At 35.8% G+C, this 17276-nt stretch overlaps 2 protein-coding genes and 2 pseudogenes across 2 annotated transcripts; 2 read left to right on the top strand and 2 right to left on the bottom strand.

Moving 5' to 3' along the window:
- Positions 1–2729: 2729 nt before the first annotated feature.
- LOC107683400 (olfactory receptor 10A6-like) lies at positions 2730–4293 on the bottom strand (annotated as a pseudogene).
- A 4855-nt stretch (positions 4294–9148) lies between these two features.
- Positions 9149–10093, bottom strand: LOC107683399 (putative gustatory receptor clone PTE03). The gene has a single exon (XM_016479457.1). The coding sequence runs from the start codon at positions 10091–10093 to the stop codon at positions 9149–9151; it is 945 nt and encodes a 314-aa protein (XP_016334943.1).
- A 2808-nt stretch (positions 10094–12901) lies between these two features.
- Positions 12902–14506, top strand: LOC107683398 (olfactory receptor 7G1-like; annotated as a pseudogene).
- A 1462-nt stretch (positions 14507–15968) lies between these two features.
- Positions 15969–16907, top strand: LOC107683396 (olfactory receptor 52J3-like). Its single transcript, XM_016479456.1, has one exon. It carries the CDS (start codon positions 15969–15971, stop codon positions 16905–16907), a length of 939 nt encoding a protein of 312 aa, XP_016334942.1.
- The last annotated feature ends 369 nt before the right edge of the window (positions 16908–17276 follow it).

The following is a 17276-nucleotide window of genomic DNA, read 5'->3' as shown; positions in this document are numbered from 1 at the left end:
AAATTAGTGTCGTTACTATGACAACCAATTTGAATGTGACAAGCAACTGGTGTCTGAAAAGAATTATATATATATACAGTATATATATATATAATCAATAGGGATTTCGCCTAGGGCGTCAAATTGGCTAGAAACGGTCCTGGTTGTCATTGTCTGTGCATGCAGGGCCGGATTTACCTCTTATCGTGACAGACAAACAAAATTTTTGGGCCCCCCTTCCTTATTAATAGGCCTATATAATATGACCACCCAAGCAAACAAAAATATATGGTGTCACAACCACACCTCAAGATATTGTTCAGATGATTTATTTCAAGATAAACCTTCCGTTGCAAATTCCAAAACGTCATTTTAGAACTAATAACAGAGGCTTGAGCCATTGATATGCAGGCTAATGCAGTTATTAAAGGTCCCATATTGTCAAAACTGAAATTTCCTGGCTTTTTTCACGATTACGCTAGTGCAGATATATATATATATATAGAGAGAGAGAGAGAGAGAGAGAGAGAGAGAGAGAGAAACACTTTATAACATGGGTGCAGTAATAAGCATTAATTCATTCTCGACTAATGCACAGATTATAATGAGTTAATGCATGACTAATTAAGAAATAAACCATTCATTAATGATTACTAAATGTATTAATTCCTTAACAACATATAGTATTAACTAATAGTTGTAACTTAATGTGTTAATTACCACAATGGGTCAAAGCTATGCATTTCAACTTCCAGTTGACTGCTTTAATTAATCATTAGTTAGTGATTTGCAAAGATGTCATTATGTTATGACTTTACTTGTTGAGGCACATGACAATTAACTCATTGTTAAGTAAGATGACATTTTGGTTTTGACATCCACACTAAGCCATGGAATTCAATTTCCAGCCATCTACAACCAGGATTCTACTGTACCAGATTTGTTTGTGACTTGTAGTTTATGGAACAGGAATATATATCTGGTTGAAGCTTGAGTTCTGGAATTCAAAGGCAGGGCACTGAGAACATGCGGCCAGGCACTGGTATTTCGCAACACCTTGTCTACACCGGACGCAGGCAGCGTGACACAACCAAAGACAATAAAACCCATTATAATCAGTGATATTGTCTACACTGAATTTTGGCGTGATGCTACGTGGCACAATAAATCCCTGACGGTAAACTGATGCCCATTTCTATTTCTGACTCTCTCCAAGTGCTTGCGTTACTTCCAATACGAAGGATGAATGGATTTGGAATGGTCTATCATGTCCAATAGTTCAGATTCTGTTGTGCTAATATTCGTGTGCAGCTCAACTTACCCATCCTTTAAAATATTCTCTGACATTACATTCACTGTGCAACTGTTTACACAGTCCCACAGACCGCAAACTTTGGTGGGGATAGAAAAACCCTTAACCATAATGACAATTACTTAACAATGAGTTAATTGTCATGTACCTCAACAAGTAAATTCATAACATGATGATATCTTTGCAAATCATTAGCTAATGATTAATTAAAGCAGACAATTGGAAGTTGAAATGCATAGCTTTGAAAGAAAAAGTTGTCAATGGGAAGAAGGTTTACCTTCCAACATAACAATGACCCAAAGCACACAGCAAAACTGAGCACACAGTGGTTAAAGGAGAAAAGGGTGAATGTCCTTGCATGGCCTAGTTAGAGATCAGACTGCATTGAAAATCTGTGGAATGACTTGAAGACTGCAGTCTACAAACGGTCATCATCAAATTTAACTGAACTTGAGCAGTTAATCCAGGGTTAGTAATGTGTGTGTGTGTGTGTGTGTGTGTGTGTGTGTGTGTGTGTGTAAATATACACACACATTATGAGGTTTATGAGTACATATGCGCTTTAATGTTGTAAATCTATCAACTGCAGTGAAAGAGTCTTTCTTGTCTTTCTCTGCCATCTAGTGGGAAAGTGTTGCATCCTCGTGAGTTTTTAGTAAAATATGCAATAAACTACTTTATATTTTGGTGTATCTTATTATTTATTTGAAGTGTATCTTATATTTATTGTTGTTTCTTTATGAATATTGTTGAGCACTGGTGTTATTTACTGCAAATTATATTCGGAATCCCCTCCAAAAATGCAGACAATAATTGGCAAAAAAAAGAACCATATATTATTTTCAGGTTTTTAAAATGTATTATAGAATAAAAACCATATTTGATTACTGTATAGAAGTACGTTTAATGTGCTTGTTGTTGCTGTGTTTATCTCTTTATAGTCACAATCTCATAACTGTTTTCTAAGGACAGTGGGTCTTACAGTGACCTATGAGTTTTATGAAATTATGAAGCACTAATTATTTGGATCCCTTTAATCATTTGTGAATAGCTGAATCAAAAATACTAGATAATTACAAATGCAAATGGGCTTGAATCAAGTGAATATGAAAAAGAAGCTTTATGCTTGAGAAATACTGCCATCCTCATCTGCTGGACTGCTGAACATGCATGAATTCTGTGTAGCATATGGCTAAACTACAATGGTATATCAAACTAAACTTTTATTATCCGATCTTTTCTGCAAGTAACATACTATGAATACAAAGCAAAATACTTACACAATGCAAACATTGGGTCTTACACAAATCCATAGCATTTAAAATATATATTATTTTAAATAATCATATTTTATAAGTGCATTTTGCTTAACATGGATTATAATGTGCAATATTAAAGAAGTATATCTCCTACTATGGTGGAAAAGACGAAGATCTTGTTAACCATAGGCCTCATTTTTAATGATTTGTTGTGCCACTTTTGGCTTTCCCAGAAGCTTGACTATCTTGTCTCTGAGTTCATCGGTCTTTAAGCTGTAGATGATGGGGTTCAGCATTGGGGAGATGGTAACAGAAACAGTCAGAACTGCAGTGTAAAGGTCAAAATTCTGAATTAAACGCAGGTTCCCTAGTATATATGCTAGAATGTGAACTTTTCCATGACATTCTAATTTATTGAGATGCACCTGTATAATAGAGCAGGACCAGCAGCAGGTGAGTGAGACAGGTGTGGAAGGCCTTCCAATGCTGTGATGTGGATGCAATCCATGTCACAGCAACCACTACAATCACATAGGTGAAAATAAAAGTCAAAGGGCCTAGTAAAACAGTCAGAGTCTTAGCTGTAGCCAGTTGTCAGTTGTAAGAAGTGTCCATACAAGCCAACTTATAGGCCGGGCCATGTTCACAACAGCAGTTCTTTACTTCTCTGGAGCCACAGTAAGGGAGTCAGACTGCAATCCATTTATTACTTTTCTTTCCTTGAAGCCAAATTATTCTGCCTTCACAGTGCATTGCTGTATTAACAGGAAGATAATTATAGTAACATTAAGAAAGTTCCAAGTGCCCAACAAAAGGGAACGCTAATCACTATAATGGTGCATAAAAAAAATTAAAAAATTTTTTAGGAAAATCAACATCAATTGAATATGAAGTTAGCTTATGTGATGTTCTCTCAAATATTTCAGTTGTATTGAAAATTCAACATTCATGATGACTGATGACGAGTGAATGCAACTAATGAAAGATAACTGCAGACATTGAGGAAATGGGTGAAAAGTCTATTAAGACTCGTTTTCTTTTCTTCTTCTGTTGTTATGTTGCACATTAGCAACATATTAGTGCACTGCTGCCTCTCACTGCTTTATTAATGTCATTGGTTCCTTTGTGGCTACTTGAATATTTTAAGTAAGTGTCACTCAAAACAGTAAGTAAATTGTTTTATTTGCCTTGAAAGTAGCTGTAACTTAATAAAACCTAGTAAGTGTAACAACTAAGTAAAGATAACTAATTAAATCTAAGTAAGGTAAACTATTGGATTTTACAGTGTACTATTATGAGCAACATCCTCAGGTTGGTGTTTATTGTAGAGTAACGCAGATGCCAGCAGATCGCAATCAGACGGTCATACGCCAAAAGAGCAAGAGAGAAAGATTCCATGTCACCAAAAAAATGCACGAAGAACATTTGGGAAAAACATGCTCCAAATGAAACATAATTCTGATTGAATATAAGTACAGGCACCATCTGAGGAATAATAACACTATTCATTGAAATGTCAACAATGGCTAGATTACATACAGCAAGATACTTGGGGTTCTGTAAGCTGGAGTTCATTAGGACGACAGCCAGAAGAACAAGGTTACCCAGCAAGGTGATAATGTAGATGATCACCAAGGCCAAAATGAGGTTGTTTTTATTTTCCAAATTGCGGAAGGCAGTTAAATAAAAACCCTCATTGAAAGAATTTGTTCCATTGCTGAAAGTAACTGAAAAATTCATTTGAACTCCAAATCTGAAAAAAAAAAAAAGGTAGAATTATTACTAAAAAGGTTTCCAGCCATAAAAGATTCAGTTTCAGGTAAAATGATAGGAAACAACACTTTGAAAAGCCAATGTCTTTCATTAACAAAGTATGAGTGGATTTAGGGAGTGAACTAACATTGAAGTGTCATTATATTTTTCCATCTCAGTGGTATAAAATCAGTCTTACATTTTAACAGTTTTTAGTGTTTATTGTAAATGGAAGTTAAGTGAACAAACAAATAAAATACCTACTGATTTCTCTTGAAATCTTGCTTTGGATTGAAATCGGGCCGTGTGAAAGGAAAACTGATTTTTAAAGGGCTTCTAAACCGATGACCAGGGTCTAATGGATCTAATTAACTACTGTTGTGCAAACAAAAATATACTTACCTTGATTGAAGTCTTGTTATTTAACAAAAAAGTTTCTCATGAGTATTTAATTAGTTTAATTATGCCCAAAAAAAGCTTTTGTTGGTCTGTACACTTTGACCCACAGAGGCATACAAATTCAAAACAAAAATGTTTTGCTCTCTGCAACAAAGACAAGATGTCATCACCATCCAAGACAATAAAAACATATTATGAAAGCATTGCAAGATTGCATTTGATCTTCATATTTTTTCAACAACAAAAAAAAATGGGGCGAAGACAAAGGCCTGAAGATGAAATCTCGGTCAGAAATCTCGGTCAGAAATCTTGGTGTAACTTTTGATAACCAGCTGACCTTCAAAGACCACATTGCAAAGACCGCTCGATCTTGCAGGTTTGCATTGCACAACATCAGAAAGATCAGGCCCTTTCTAACGGAGCATGCTGCACAACTTCTTGTCCAGGCCCTTGTCATCTCTAGGCTGGACTACTGCAATGCTCTTCTGGCTGGACTTCCATCAAGCACAATCAAACCTCTACAAATGATTCAGAATGCAGCGGTACGACTGGTCTTCAACGAGCCCAAAAGAGCCCATGTTACACCTCTCTTTATCTCCTTGCACTGGCTACCGGTTGCGGCTCGAATCAAGTTCAAGACATTGATGCTTGCATATAGAACAGCCACAGACTCAGCACCCGCCTACTTCCACTCACTACTACGAATCTACATCCCCTTCAGAAGTCTGAGATCCGCTAGTGAGCGACGCCTCGTGGTACCATCACAGAGAGGCTCAAAATCACTTTCCAGAACATTCTCGTTCACCACTCCTGGCTGGTGGAACGATCTTCCCACCCCTATCCGGAATGCTGAATCCCTGACAATTTTCAAGCGACAGCTGAAAACTCATCTCTTTCGAAGCTACTTGACTTCATCGTAAAAAAAATAAATAAAAAAAAATTCTCTCTCTTTATTTATTCCTTCTCTTTCTAGCTTGTACTTATTTGAACAATGTCTAAGAACTTGGTATTACAACCACTTCCTGTGTCTGTTTGCCTCTTTAAGAAGAATCGCTTTATGTATCCCCCAATTGTAAGTCGCTTTGGATAAAAGCGTCTGCTAAATGACTAAATGTAAATGTAAATGTAAATGTAAATGTAAATGTAATGAACAAACATCCATAGAATGAAATCAGATTAATTCTTCTCAAACATTTTTGTCCTGTTCTTAATGAGCAGAATTTGCAGTGTATGCTATAAAAAGGCTATTGGCACAAGGTAACATACTTTTAATTTTCAAATATTTAAAGGAAGCAAAAATAAATTTCTACATACTATATCTGCATGAGTATATTGCAGATAATTTGCCATTTTAATCTACAAAAGGCCATATACAACCAAAAAATGTGAAAAGTAATTGTTAAATAAAATAAAATGTCAAATATGCCCTAGTTACTGTTATGTTATCTTATGTCAAATTATCACCAGAAAAACATCTAGACAAATCCACAAAACCAGTTTTATACATCAAAACTCCATAACCTGGTCTATAGAACTAAAGATTTAGTTTACATAAAGATAATAATTAATATAGACATTTGTATAGCCATATCAGATTTAACATCTAACAATAATATAAAAGCATTCTATCCTCATATTGTAACTTTGTTATGAAACTTTTGATTGATCATGCATATCCTTAGGAGACTCATTATATTGTTTTGACAAACCTACTGTGATTCCCTGTAGAGACACCAGAAACAAACATGACTCATTTAAACTAAGTACATTAATTAAACTAATGACTAATTACGGTTGCTACAGTATACAAAAGGTTGACATGCAAGACTAACAACTAATGTGTCTCCGGGTAATAAGATGAGCTCATGATAACAGTATTTTGACAGCCAATGAGAGAAGAGTCTGCTGTGACATGACACGATACAATATGTTTGATACAATATATTCTGACATGTTAGAGAAGCTCACCAACCTCTTGGAACTTTGTGTGCAAATATCCCTAACAACTGTTTGATCCATGTGTATACAGTGGTGTGAAAAAGTGTTGGCCCCCTTCCTGATTTCTAATATTTAAATTTGTTTGATGATCTGAAACATTAAAGTGTGACAAACATGCAAAAAAATAAGAAATCAGGAAGGGGGCCAACACTTTTTCACACCACTGTATATTGTGGACTCCTATATTAAAAAGCCAACATAACAATAATTAGATGAACAAATAATCATTCAATACATTTAAAAATTGTATGACCATGATTTCAATGCAATAATATCTTTGTGCACATTAGGCATATTGTAAAGCTGGTCAATATTACTGTCAATACTATCATATGCTTTGGTACACTTACATCCACAATTCTGTTTATGATAAAAACAGATGAACTGAAACTGAAATTCAAAATCCTCACGTAACAAATGTGCTTCGTATTTATCACTTAATTACATATAGGACTTTTATTTTTTCACTGCTTTAAATGAGTGCAAAACATTCACCCTGAATGATTAAAGTATGATTAAAACAAAACCATTACAGACAAGTTTTACAATCACAAGCACAGACCTTGTTTTAAAGTTAAAAATAATGTAGTTTTAATATGCTTTACAGATTGCCCTTAACCTGCTACACTCTCAGGGGAAAAAAAGTACAAATCTGCCATTGGGGTGGTTATTAATATGTACACTTCTGTGTTGTATTTTATGTGTTTATATGTATTAGTACTTTAAAGTATTAATATATGTACATTTGAGGTACTAATATGTACCATTTAGGGTTAAATAAGGTACAAATATGTAACTTTTAACTTGTGCCTTACCTAGGATATCGCCTCAGTGACAGCTTTGTGCCTTTTTTTCTGAGTGTGGACCACTTTCCTGTCGGACATAACATAACTGGCTAAAGTGTCAGTTTGCATTTCCTCTGATAGTTACAAATATATTTCACATATTGTATCAATATGAATCTACAAGTCACTGCTTTAGAAATGAGTGTTTTTGTGGTCTGTGCTGCTTGGTCCTGCTATGGTTTATTTTCCTTTATTCCCTGATCACCTGCATCTTACTGTGGGCTATTTCTACACTTAGAACAAGATAAGGCCCTATTTTAAAATGTTCACTTAATGGTTTAAAGAGTAAGGGTTAGGGTTAGGATATGATAAAATCTTAAGGCATCAATCAATCAATCAGTCAGTCTTGTAGTTCTATACATATATATTTAAATGTAAATATACATATATATTCAAAACTAATTCTGCATCCATAAATATATAGTAATAAAAATGTCCTTACTTTCTTCACATCTTACATAAAGATGTGATTTTAGGAACACCACATTTAGAAGATTATAGCAGTAAACAATTCTGTCTTGTAAAATAATTAGAGGTATTAAGAAAAATAATAATGATAAACAATGCCTGTGAGTATTTTATCGAGGAGAACACTATCCATAATATCATACATGCTGTTACATTATGTTAAAATCTATAGGGATAAAAAAACATGTTTTTTATGAATAAATATGTTTTGGCATACATGTGACCAAGCTTGTATTCATTATTCATCTTTTTTAAAAAGTGAAATATTCTTTTATATATTGCCACTGGTAACATTGCAAAAATTGGTTTAGGTTTCCATCTTGTGGTTATGATCTACAATAGCATACAAGAAGAAAATTAACTCCAGCAGAAAAGGATATGTCAGGATATTTGACAATCTGCTAAATTAGTAGTCTGTGGTTCTAAAGTTAAGAAATTAAATGAACCAAATACATTTTTATGGTTTTCCAACAATTACAGTGTTGATTTCAGTGCGGGGGAAAGAGATCATATTAAAATGCTAGTCAAAAATTCTTCTAACATGAACAGGTCTTTAATTTAACCAGATCAGGTTTTTATCAGATGAATTATAGGTCAGCAAAATAAAAATAAAAAAGCTGTTCACATTAAAATTCACAGACATTAAGAAAAGACAGTAGTCAACAAGAGAATAAAAAATATAAAGTAGGCCTATAATAATACACTGTAAGAAAAAGAACTAGCAGCTCATTACCGGGATATTATCCATTCATTTTACAGACATTTTCTTTAACTCTACAACACAACACATTCAAAATACAGGTTAAAAAAGAAAAGTACATACAGAAAATTCCCTCAAATTAATATAGTACAATCTTTTTCGAGTGTAGATACAACAACCTATAATAGATGTTTAGGATGCATTTTAATAAAAACTCTGGACTGGCTTAGGTAAAGAAATAGAAAAATAAGCATACTGCTGTTACTACTGAAATGGCTTATAAATTAAATGTGTATGTGTGTGTTAGAGAGAGAAAGATTTGACAGAAAGACAGATTAATATGTCTATGTCACATTAATGCATACAGCTGATAAACTTTGCAAAGCAAATTCTGTAGAAACAATATATCATAGCATGACACCGCAGTGTTATTTGTTCATGATGTGAAAACTTTTCGCTGGAAAAATTTGATCCCTTTGACTCTGATTTCTTTAGTTCTTAACCCATATATAACAGGATTCATCGTTGGTGGTAATATCATAGCACCAACCGCAATGAATTTTCTTAAGTGAGGAGAAATATCTTTTATCCTGTATGAGATGATGGTGAAAAGACCCAAACACTCAAACAAGATAAAGACAACTAGATGTGTGCCACACGTCTGCAGAGCTTTACTCCTCGTGTCAGAGCTTTTGTTGTGGAAACAGGCTATGAGGATCCGTAGGTATGTGTACAAAATCAGCCCCACTGTTAACACCTGACAGAGAGCTGTTATCAGAAGTCCGTAAAGGTTGTTAATGGTCGTGTCTGCGCAGACCAGTTGAAGCAGGGAAGGGTTGTCACAGTACGGATGGGTAAGGTAAGACCTACAGCGAGGCAACCGCAGGAGGAGAATGAAAAGGATGGCCATCAGTGTCAAATTAGAGAGCCAAACCAACGAGATGATCTTTGTGAGGTGAAGTTTGCTCATAATAGTAGTGTATCTCATTGGCTGGCAGATGGCGACATATCTGTCATATGCCATGGCAGTCAAGATGAAGACTGCTGATACGGCATATACATGTATAAAGAACGCCTGAGTGATACAGATGGAGAACGGAATGGTCTTGGTGTCAAACAGGAGCTCCCGCATGATGTGAGGGAACAGGCATGTAGAACCTATTAGGTCATTAATGGGCAAATTTAACAGGAGAATATACATTGGTTCATGAAGACCCTTATTGGTTATGACAGTGAACAGGAGGAAGGAGTTGCAGAACAATATGATTATATAATTTAGGGCGGCAAAGACAAACGCAACAATGGCCTTCTCAGGGGACAGATCGAAACCCTGAAGAGACAGATCGGATGACACATTGTAGATATTGCCAGCTGAAGACATGATATTGTCCTTAACAAAGTAGAAAAGAGCAAATATAACATATAGCTTGATTACGTATACTATGGGTAAATGTGAAACATTTAAAATACTTACAACAATCCTTTGCTCCTCTACATAAGGTACGGTGACAGTTATTTGCTTTCGGCAACATGATGGTTATTTAATGTCTTGACCGAGCAGTCATGCAGCAACCTGTCCTAACTTGTGCGTACACTTACATCTTGGGTCTTTTATGCTGTCTTTGAGTTATTAGTCTGTGTGGATTATAAATCTCATGAGGGGAAAATCCACTATGATGATGTCATTGTCAAGATCAACAAATCATTTTTGTAATCAGGTCAGTCAATGGAAGAGCAACAATTCTGGTGAAATACAACATGAAAGGTATCATATCCATTTCTACTAGATAGCAAGAATAGCTGGAGATCTTTGATGTTGCTTTTACAGGTGCATTTAGTAGTTTGGTGCTAATTTAAATTCATATTCACATCCCCTGGTCCATCCCACTGCAAATTGATGGTCGGCCAGTTGGCAGGAACGATCCGGTTGTCAATTTTTATGTAGCGCAAGATGGCTAAATCCTCCTTGCCCATCTACAAACTTCACTTGGGATTTGGCTTTAGGTTTGAAAGTGCTCTCTTTCAAGACAGCGCTCTTGCTTGAACTCACGTCAGTTAAGCTAGAGAGTGTATACATGCTCTTTCAGTCAGTGAGTCCTGCATGGATTTTGGGTTTGAGAGTCACTTGTACTTTAACCAGGTCCACTACAGCGCTTATCATTACAAGACAGTGACAGCAAGCTATCCCATTTACTCTGAGTTCTGTAGTGATGGTGTTCAACTGGGTCCAGTGGTCATCTTGGTTGGGTGCTAGTGTGGGAAACACATAAGGCACGTGTTGCATAGGAACTGCTGCATTGGTTGACTTTCGAATGCAGTAATTCCCCTTGAGGGATGTTGTGACTAGAGCTATTATGCTGCCTGGGACGTTCGTACTTACGAGTTGACAAGTCGTAATTACGACGTCAGGTGCGTTCAAGTCAGTTTAGTCGACACAAGATGGCGGTGTACCTTCTTTTAATAAATTACAAGAAAATACAACAGGGTCTGCATTTTTTTACTTGGATTTCAGCTGCGTAACAAGAACATGACCAATTTAGGTTTATAGGACAACTAAACTATCAATTTAAACAAAAATTTACCATCAACTACAGACGTTGCATCCATCGATTCCGCCATGTTTCTCATTGACACGCCCCCAACTCGTTCAAGTCATGTCGGATAGATCGTATTTACGAGTTGAACGCACATGAACGCCACCACAAAGTCGTTATTACTGAGTGGGAAACTCGAAATTTTCTTTAAGCCCAGAGTTTCCGAGTTGGGGGCGTGTCAATGAGAAACATGGCGGAATCGATGGATGCAACGTCTGTAGTTGACGGTAAATTTTTGTTTAAATTGATAGTTTAGTTGTCCTATAAACTTAAATTGGTCATGTTCTTGTTACGCAGCTGAAATCCAAGTAAAAAAATGCAGACCCTGTTGTATTTTCTTGTAATTTATTAAAAGAAGGTACACCGCCATCTTGTGCCGACTAAACTGACTTGAACGCACCTGACGTCGTAATTACGACTTGTCAACTCGTAAGTACGAACGTCTCAGGAGGACTTGAACGCAGCATTAGTCCCGCTGTGCTGGGCACCCCGCACAATAACATGTCATGATTGGACTACATTCTCCATACCCATACAATGTCGTTTTGCCAATCAGGCTTCAGTATTCTAGGAGAAAGGTGTTTCCTCATAGCGTCATCATGACGCGATGTCTCATTCCCTCATTTCAGGCAACCAAGTTTGCGTTAGTAGCCAGAGACATTTTCTGTAATTTAAAGCCAAGATAATGAAAAACACAAAGTAAAATGTTAAAAATGTGTAAAAAAAATAAAATAAAATTAAAAAAAATGTAATATTAAAAAACCTTGCAATGTGTACTATGTTAATAACTGTGGAATCGTGTTATCACAGTCTGTGAAAAGGGTCCATTATGTATGGTGCAAGGTTGCCACCGGTCTTGCCACCCTCAATGTATGTCATTTCAGCCTCATTTAGAATTATTGCAAACATTAGCATCATACATTTGTAAGGCATATTATATTTGTAATGTACTTCTCCTGCAAAATTCTCAAAAAATAATGCATATAACAAGCCAAATCAAGACAGTAATAAATAAAACTGTATTCATGAAAACAAAGAAATATTTAATGGCTTGAAATTATGCATTTGAAAATATCCAATATATTATTTTGATATATAACTGCACTATATCTCAATGGGCAGCAGAGGGCAATATACTTAGACTTCTGTCTCGTGAAAATATTGATCTGTAGAGCATGCCACTTGATTAGAATGTAATGTGTAAATGCCACCACCCGTTCCCATAGTAAACAGCACAAGTATAAATGAGATGACAAAAACACCACTGAAGTAAGATAAGACGCCACCTTTAACTAGCTTCTGATATGTGAATGTTATGCAATCGTTTTATCTTATTGAATATGTTGTGGAGAATCAAATGTGCTGTGGTTAAAAGTACTGCTGAGTTTTCCGGGTTGAATGATATGCAACAATGCAAAATGGAAAAAAATGATAGCTCAAGTTTGGACAGCAACAAAGATTCAAGGGCTTGGTGAGATTTAGATTATTAATTATTTTTTATTTATATTGAAAATGTAAATGTAAATGATACTATTTTCAACTTTTTTACACTAGTTTACATTTTTTAAAAAGGCCATCAATAAGCAACATTCATCATGTATCCAAATGGGTCTGTCCTCTCACTGGTCCTGACTTTGCACTCTTTGGAACTGACTGAGATGAGCATTTACCCTGCGTTCATATTTGGATTAACAGCATACTTGTTCATTTTACTGTGCAATCTCACAATTGTCACCATTTGCTTGAGCAGGAATCTGCACAAACCAATGTACATACTGTTGCTTAACCTGCCTATCAATGACGCAATGGGTGCTACAAGCCTTTTTCCTCAGCTGCTGTGTAGTATATGGTCTCAGGACATATCAATATCCTATCCTGCATGTTTGCTTCAAGGATTTATTGTACAGGTATATTGCCATCTCCTCCCACTGAGATATGGTGCCATATGAATACCAATAACTTGAAAATCATAAGTGGGATGTGGCTTTTTAATTACAAGATTTGTCAGACGCACATGACAGATCTCATCTGCTATTATCCACCTATAATGAAACTCATGTCATGTGTGAAGACACAAGAGTGAACAATATCTATGGATTGTTTACCCTGGTTTTGTACCACATCCTTTTGCTTTCTGTTGTGGCATTTACATACATTCATATATCACTTGTGTTACTAATAAGCAGTCTGATGAAAAGAATAAGGCACTTCAGACATGTGGTATTCTTTTTATTTTTCCCTAATAACCTACAAGGAAGAAAAAGTGCTTCTTTGGCATGTTTTTTAACCCTTGAAATGCACTTAAGACACCAGTCCTTGACTGAGTAATAAATGTTCGGTTCAACTGAGCTATCAATGAATTATAAATAATTTTTATGTGCCATGCAACCAACCCTAAAACCATTGTGTCATCCATCCCCACTCACACCCATTAAGCAAATAATATTATCCAGATGGCATAATTTATCACAGGCCAAATGTTATATCAAAATATAATTACTTCACATCTCTGAAATGGTTTATATAGCACTTCAATTTTGGTTTGACAGACAGTCTTGACAAAATCAAAGTACAGACTATTTTTGCCAATATCTATGATCAGAATTAGTGTGCTCTGCATTTGTAAACAATCAACAGCAATGGGGAGCCCTGATAATAAATCCAGATAGTGTAGTTATTACATCCACCAGCAGGGCTCTCATTTGATGATATGAATGCAATGTGCACATGCTACATAATAGCACCCGTTCCCATGAATAACCCAATGCAAACGGGAGTTTTTCCGCCCAAATCCATTAATATAAATCATTAGCTTACAGGTGACATTTAGCAGTGCTGAAGGATGATCACTTAAGGCAACTAAATATTACTTGTGCTGCTTTTAAGGCAGTTTGTCTGAGCAGTCTTGTGAATATGTAACTTGATTTGCATACTATTATGAGATGACAGTTTGTGCAGATAGGCCATTATTACAAATCTCAACAACTGCTTATTGGCTTAAGCACTCTTAATGAGAACTAAACATTATAATTTAACTTATACAGTAATATGCCTTATTAATCTGCTGCCATGTGAATTTTACATGGAAATTCTGCTTTTCATTTTGTTTATTGAAGTTTTATTTTATCTGTTGTTTTCTGTTTATTGCTTTCTCAGGTTGTAAGAAAGATTTGGCTGGATATGGCAAAATGAAAGAATGACAAAGAAAAATGAAAGAATGACAAAGATCCATTCTGAAAACCAACATAACTTTAGATTATCATTTATTACTGTTCATTTTTGTTGACAAGCATTATTCATGAAATTGAAGTGACGTGACATGTGGCCAAGTATGGTGTCCCATACTCGGAATTTGTCTTCTGCATTTATCCCATCCAAGTGCACACACACAGCAGTGAGTAGTGAAACACACACACCCGGAGCAGTGGGCAGCCATTTTTGCTGCAGCACCCAGAGAGCAGTTGAGGGTTCGGTGCCTTACTCAAGGGCACCTTAGTCATATTGAGGGTGGAAGAAAGCACTGGACATTCACTCCCCCCACCTACAATTCCTGCTGGTTCTGAGACTCGAACCCACAACCTTCGGGTTACAAGCCTGACCATTAGGCCATGACTGCCGCTTCTGTAAACAGCGTGTATCAAAATGGACTTTTACACACTGCCCTAAGCTCCGTGCATGGGAGGGTGAAAGGGGAAAAAACATGACCTCCAAATTGTAAAACAACAACCCAAAAGCATACATGTTCAGTATGTAACAAATATGGATATGATGGGGGAAATGGCTTTAGGAAAAACCTCATTATACCAATTTAGAAAAGTATTGCACTTGATTATCAATTAGACATAATCAAATGTAGTAATCCTTAAAAAATCTATTTAGAAAAACTTTCAAATGTGTTCTTTGCTGTCACACACAGTGCAATTGCCGTACATTCCAGAGACCACATTCACACCAAGATCGTCTGCTGTGTGGGAAGTCATAACATATTTATCAATCTAAATGAAAGATTTTCATCAACCAAAGAGGTTAACTGATATTTTATTTGTCAGCAACCCAGGTATAACGTGATATTTCAGTATTTTTAGCTAATTTTGAATGACAAAGCAGAAAGATGGTGTAGCTACGACATCTACCAGCAGGGCTGTGCACATGCTGCAAAACAGCACCTGTTCCCATGACTAATCCAACGCAAACAGGAGTTTTTCCACCCAACTTCATGAGTATAAATCATTAGCCCACAGGTGATATTCAACAGTGCTGAAGGATGATCACTTAAGGTGACATTACGCATGACTCTTTGTGCAAATAGACCACATTATTTCAAATCTCAACAACTGTGTATTGGTTTTAAGCAAATGAGGACAAACAATTATTTAAATTATACAGTGAAAGATGTGCCTTATTGATCTAATGAGATGTAGATTTTACAAAAAAAACGTTTGTTGAACGTTTATTCCTTTTTTAGGTTGTAGCCTAAGTAAGATGATGCTGGATATGGCTAAATGAAAGGTTGAAATGGATAAATGTTGGACACCGACTTCCCATAAGTTCTGGCAAGATTTTCACTTCTTATTTTTGATAATTGTTCTTTATTTATATTGATAGCATTCACAGCTTGTTTGTGCTGGTTTGTGTAGGCCGTTAATAGTAAGAACATTCATCATGTATCCAAATGGATCTGTCCTCTCACTGGTCCTGACTTTGCACTCTTTGGAATTGACTGAGACGAGCATTTATCCAGCATTCATATTTGGATTAATAACATACTTGTTCATCTTACTCTGCAATCTAACAATTATTATTACAATTTGCTTGAACAGAAATCTTCACAAACCAATGTACATACTGTTGCTTAACCTGCCAATCAATGACGCAATGGGTGCTACAAGCCTTTTTCCTCAGCTGCTGTATAGTATATGGTCTCACGACAGATCAATATCCTATCCTGCATGTTTGCTTCAAGGCTTTTTCGTACACCTGAATGGTGGAGCATCTTATCTTATTCTTACCGCTATGGCTTATGACAGGTATATCGCTATCTGCTGCCCGCTGAGATATGGAGCCATTATGACTACCAATAACTTGGTGAAAATCATAACTGGGATGTGGCTTTTTAATTTTACTCTTATAATAGCAGTTTTCTCTCTTCTAATACCTTACAGGATTTGTCAGACACACATGACAGATCTAGTCTGCTATAAGACAGCATTAATGAAACTCTTATGTGACGGCACAGAGGTGAACAATATCTTTGGGTTGAGTTGCATAATTTTTTACCACGGCCTTTCACTTTCTGTTGTGGCATTTACATACATTCATATATTAATCACTTGTGTTACTAATAAGCAGTCTGATGCAAAGATTAAGGCACTTCAGACATGTGGCACTCATTTGGTCGTCTTCCTGTTGTTAGAGTTTAATACTCTTTTTCCTCTTCTTTCACATCGATCTGAGTTCGTTCCTGCTTTCCTACGCAGGGTGTTTTCTATTTCCAACTTTATCTTTCCTCCTCTTGTGAATCCACTTGTGTATGGTTTTAAAACTAAAGAAATCAGACAAAAAATGTTCACCTGTTTCAAAAACAAGATAAGAAGTTTCTGATGTAAACGGCTCCTTGTGTGTAACTTTTTCTGTTACAGTTGTGTCAAGCTAAATCTGTTTATCATATTGTTATCTATAAAGTGTCCACAAATAGGCATATTAATGATAAAAAGTGAGTAGTATTTGGCTGGTCATGTGATAATGCCGCCATGATGGGACAACCTGCCTTATGTTAAATAAAAGCTTTTTTTATACTGATATAACAGCAGTGTTTATGTGAGAGTACAATTGTTTTTTTGTTTTTGTTTTTTACTTGTGTGATTTACTTCTGAAAATCTTTTATGGAGTGGCAAAAATGTATTTAATTTTTTTAGTAATGCTTTTTTCTATTCTTATCAGTAATAGCAACTTATAGTAATATAAAATAAT

This window comes from Sinocyclocheilus anshuiensis, unplaced genomic scaffold, assembly GCF_001515605.1.
Source record: "Sinocyclocheilus anshuiensis isolate Anshui unplaced genomic scaffold, SAMN03320099.WGS_v1.1 scaffold1170, whole genome shotgun sequence".
NCBI lineage: Eukaryota > Metazoa > Chordata > Actinopteri > Cypriniformes > Cyprinidae > Sinocyclocheilus > Sinocyclocheilus anshuiensis.
This window is presented reverse-complemented; position numbering and strand designations above follow the sequence as displayed.

Excerpts from the sequence above, each read along its gene's own strand:
- LOC107683399 (XM_016479457.1), bottom strand. The coding sequence starts at position 10,093 with ATGTCTTCAGCTGGCAATATCTACAATGTGTCATCCGATCTGTCTCTT.
- LOC107683396 (XM_016479456.1), top strand. The coding sequence starts at position 15,969 with ATGTATCCAAATGGATCTGTCCTCTCACTGGTCCTGACTTTGCACTCT.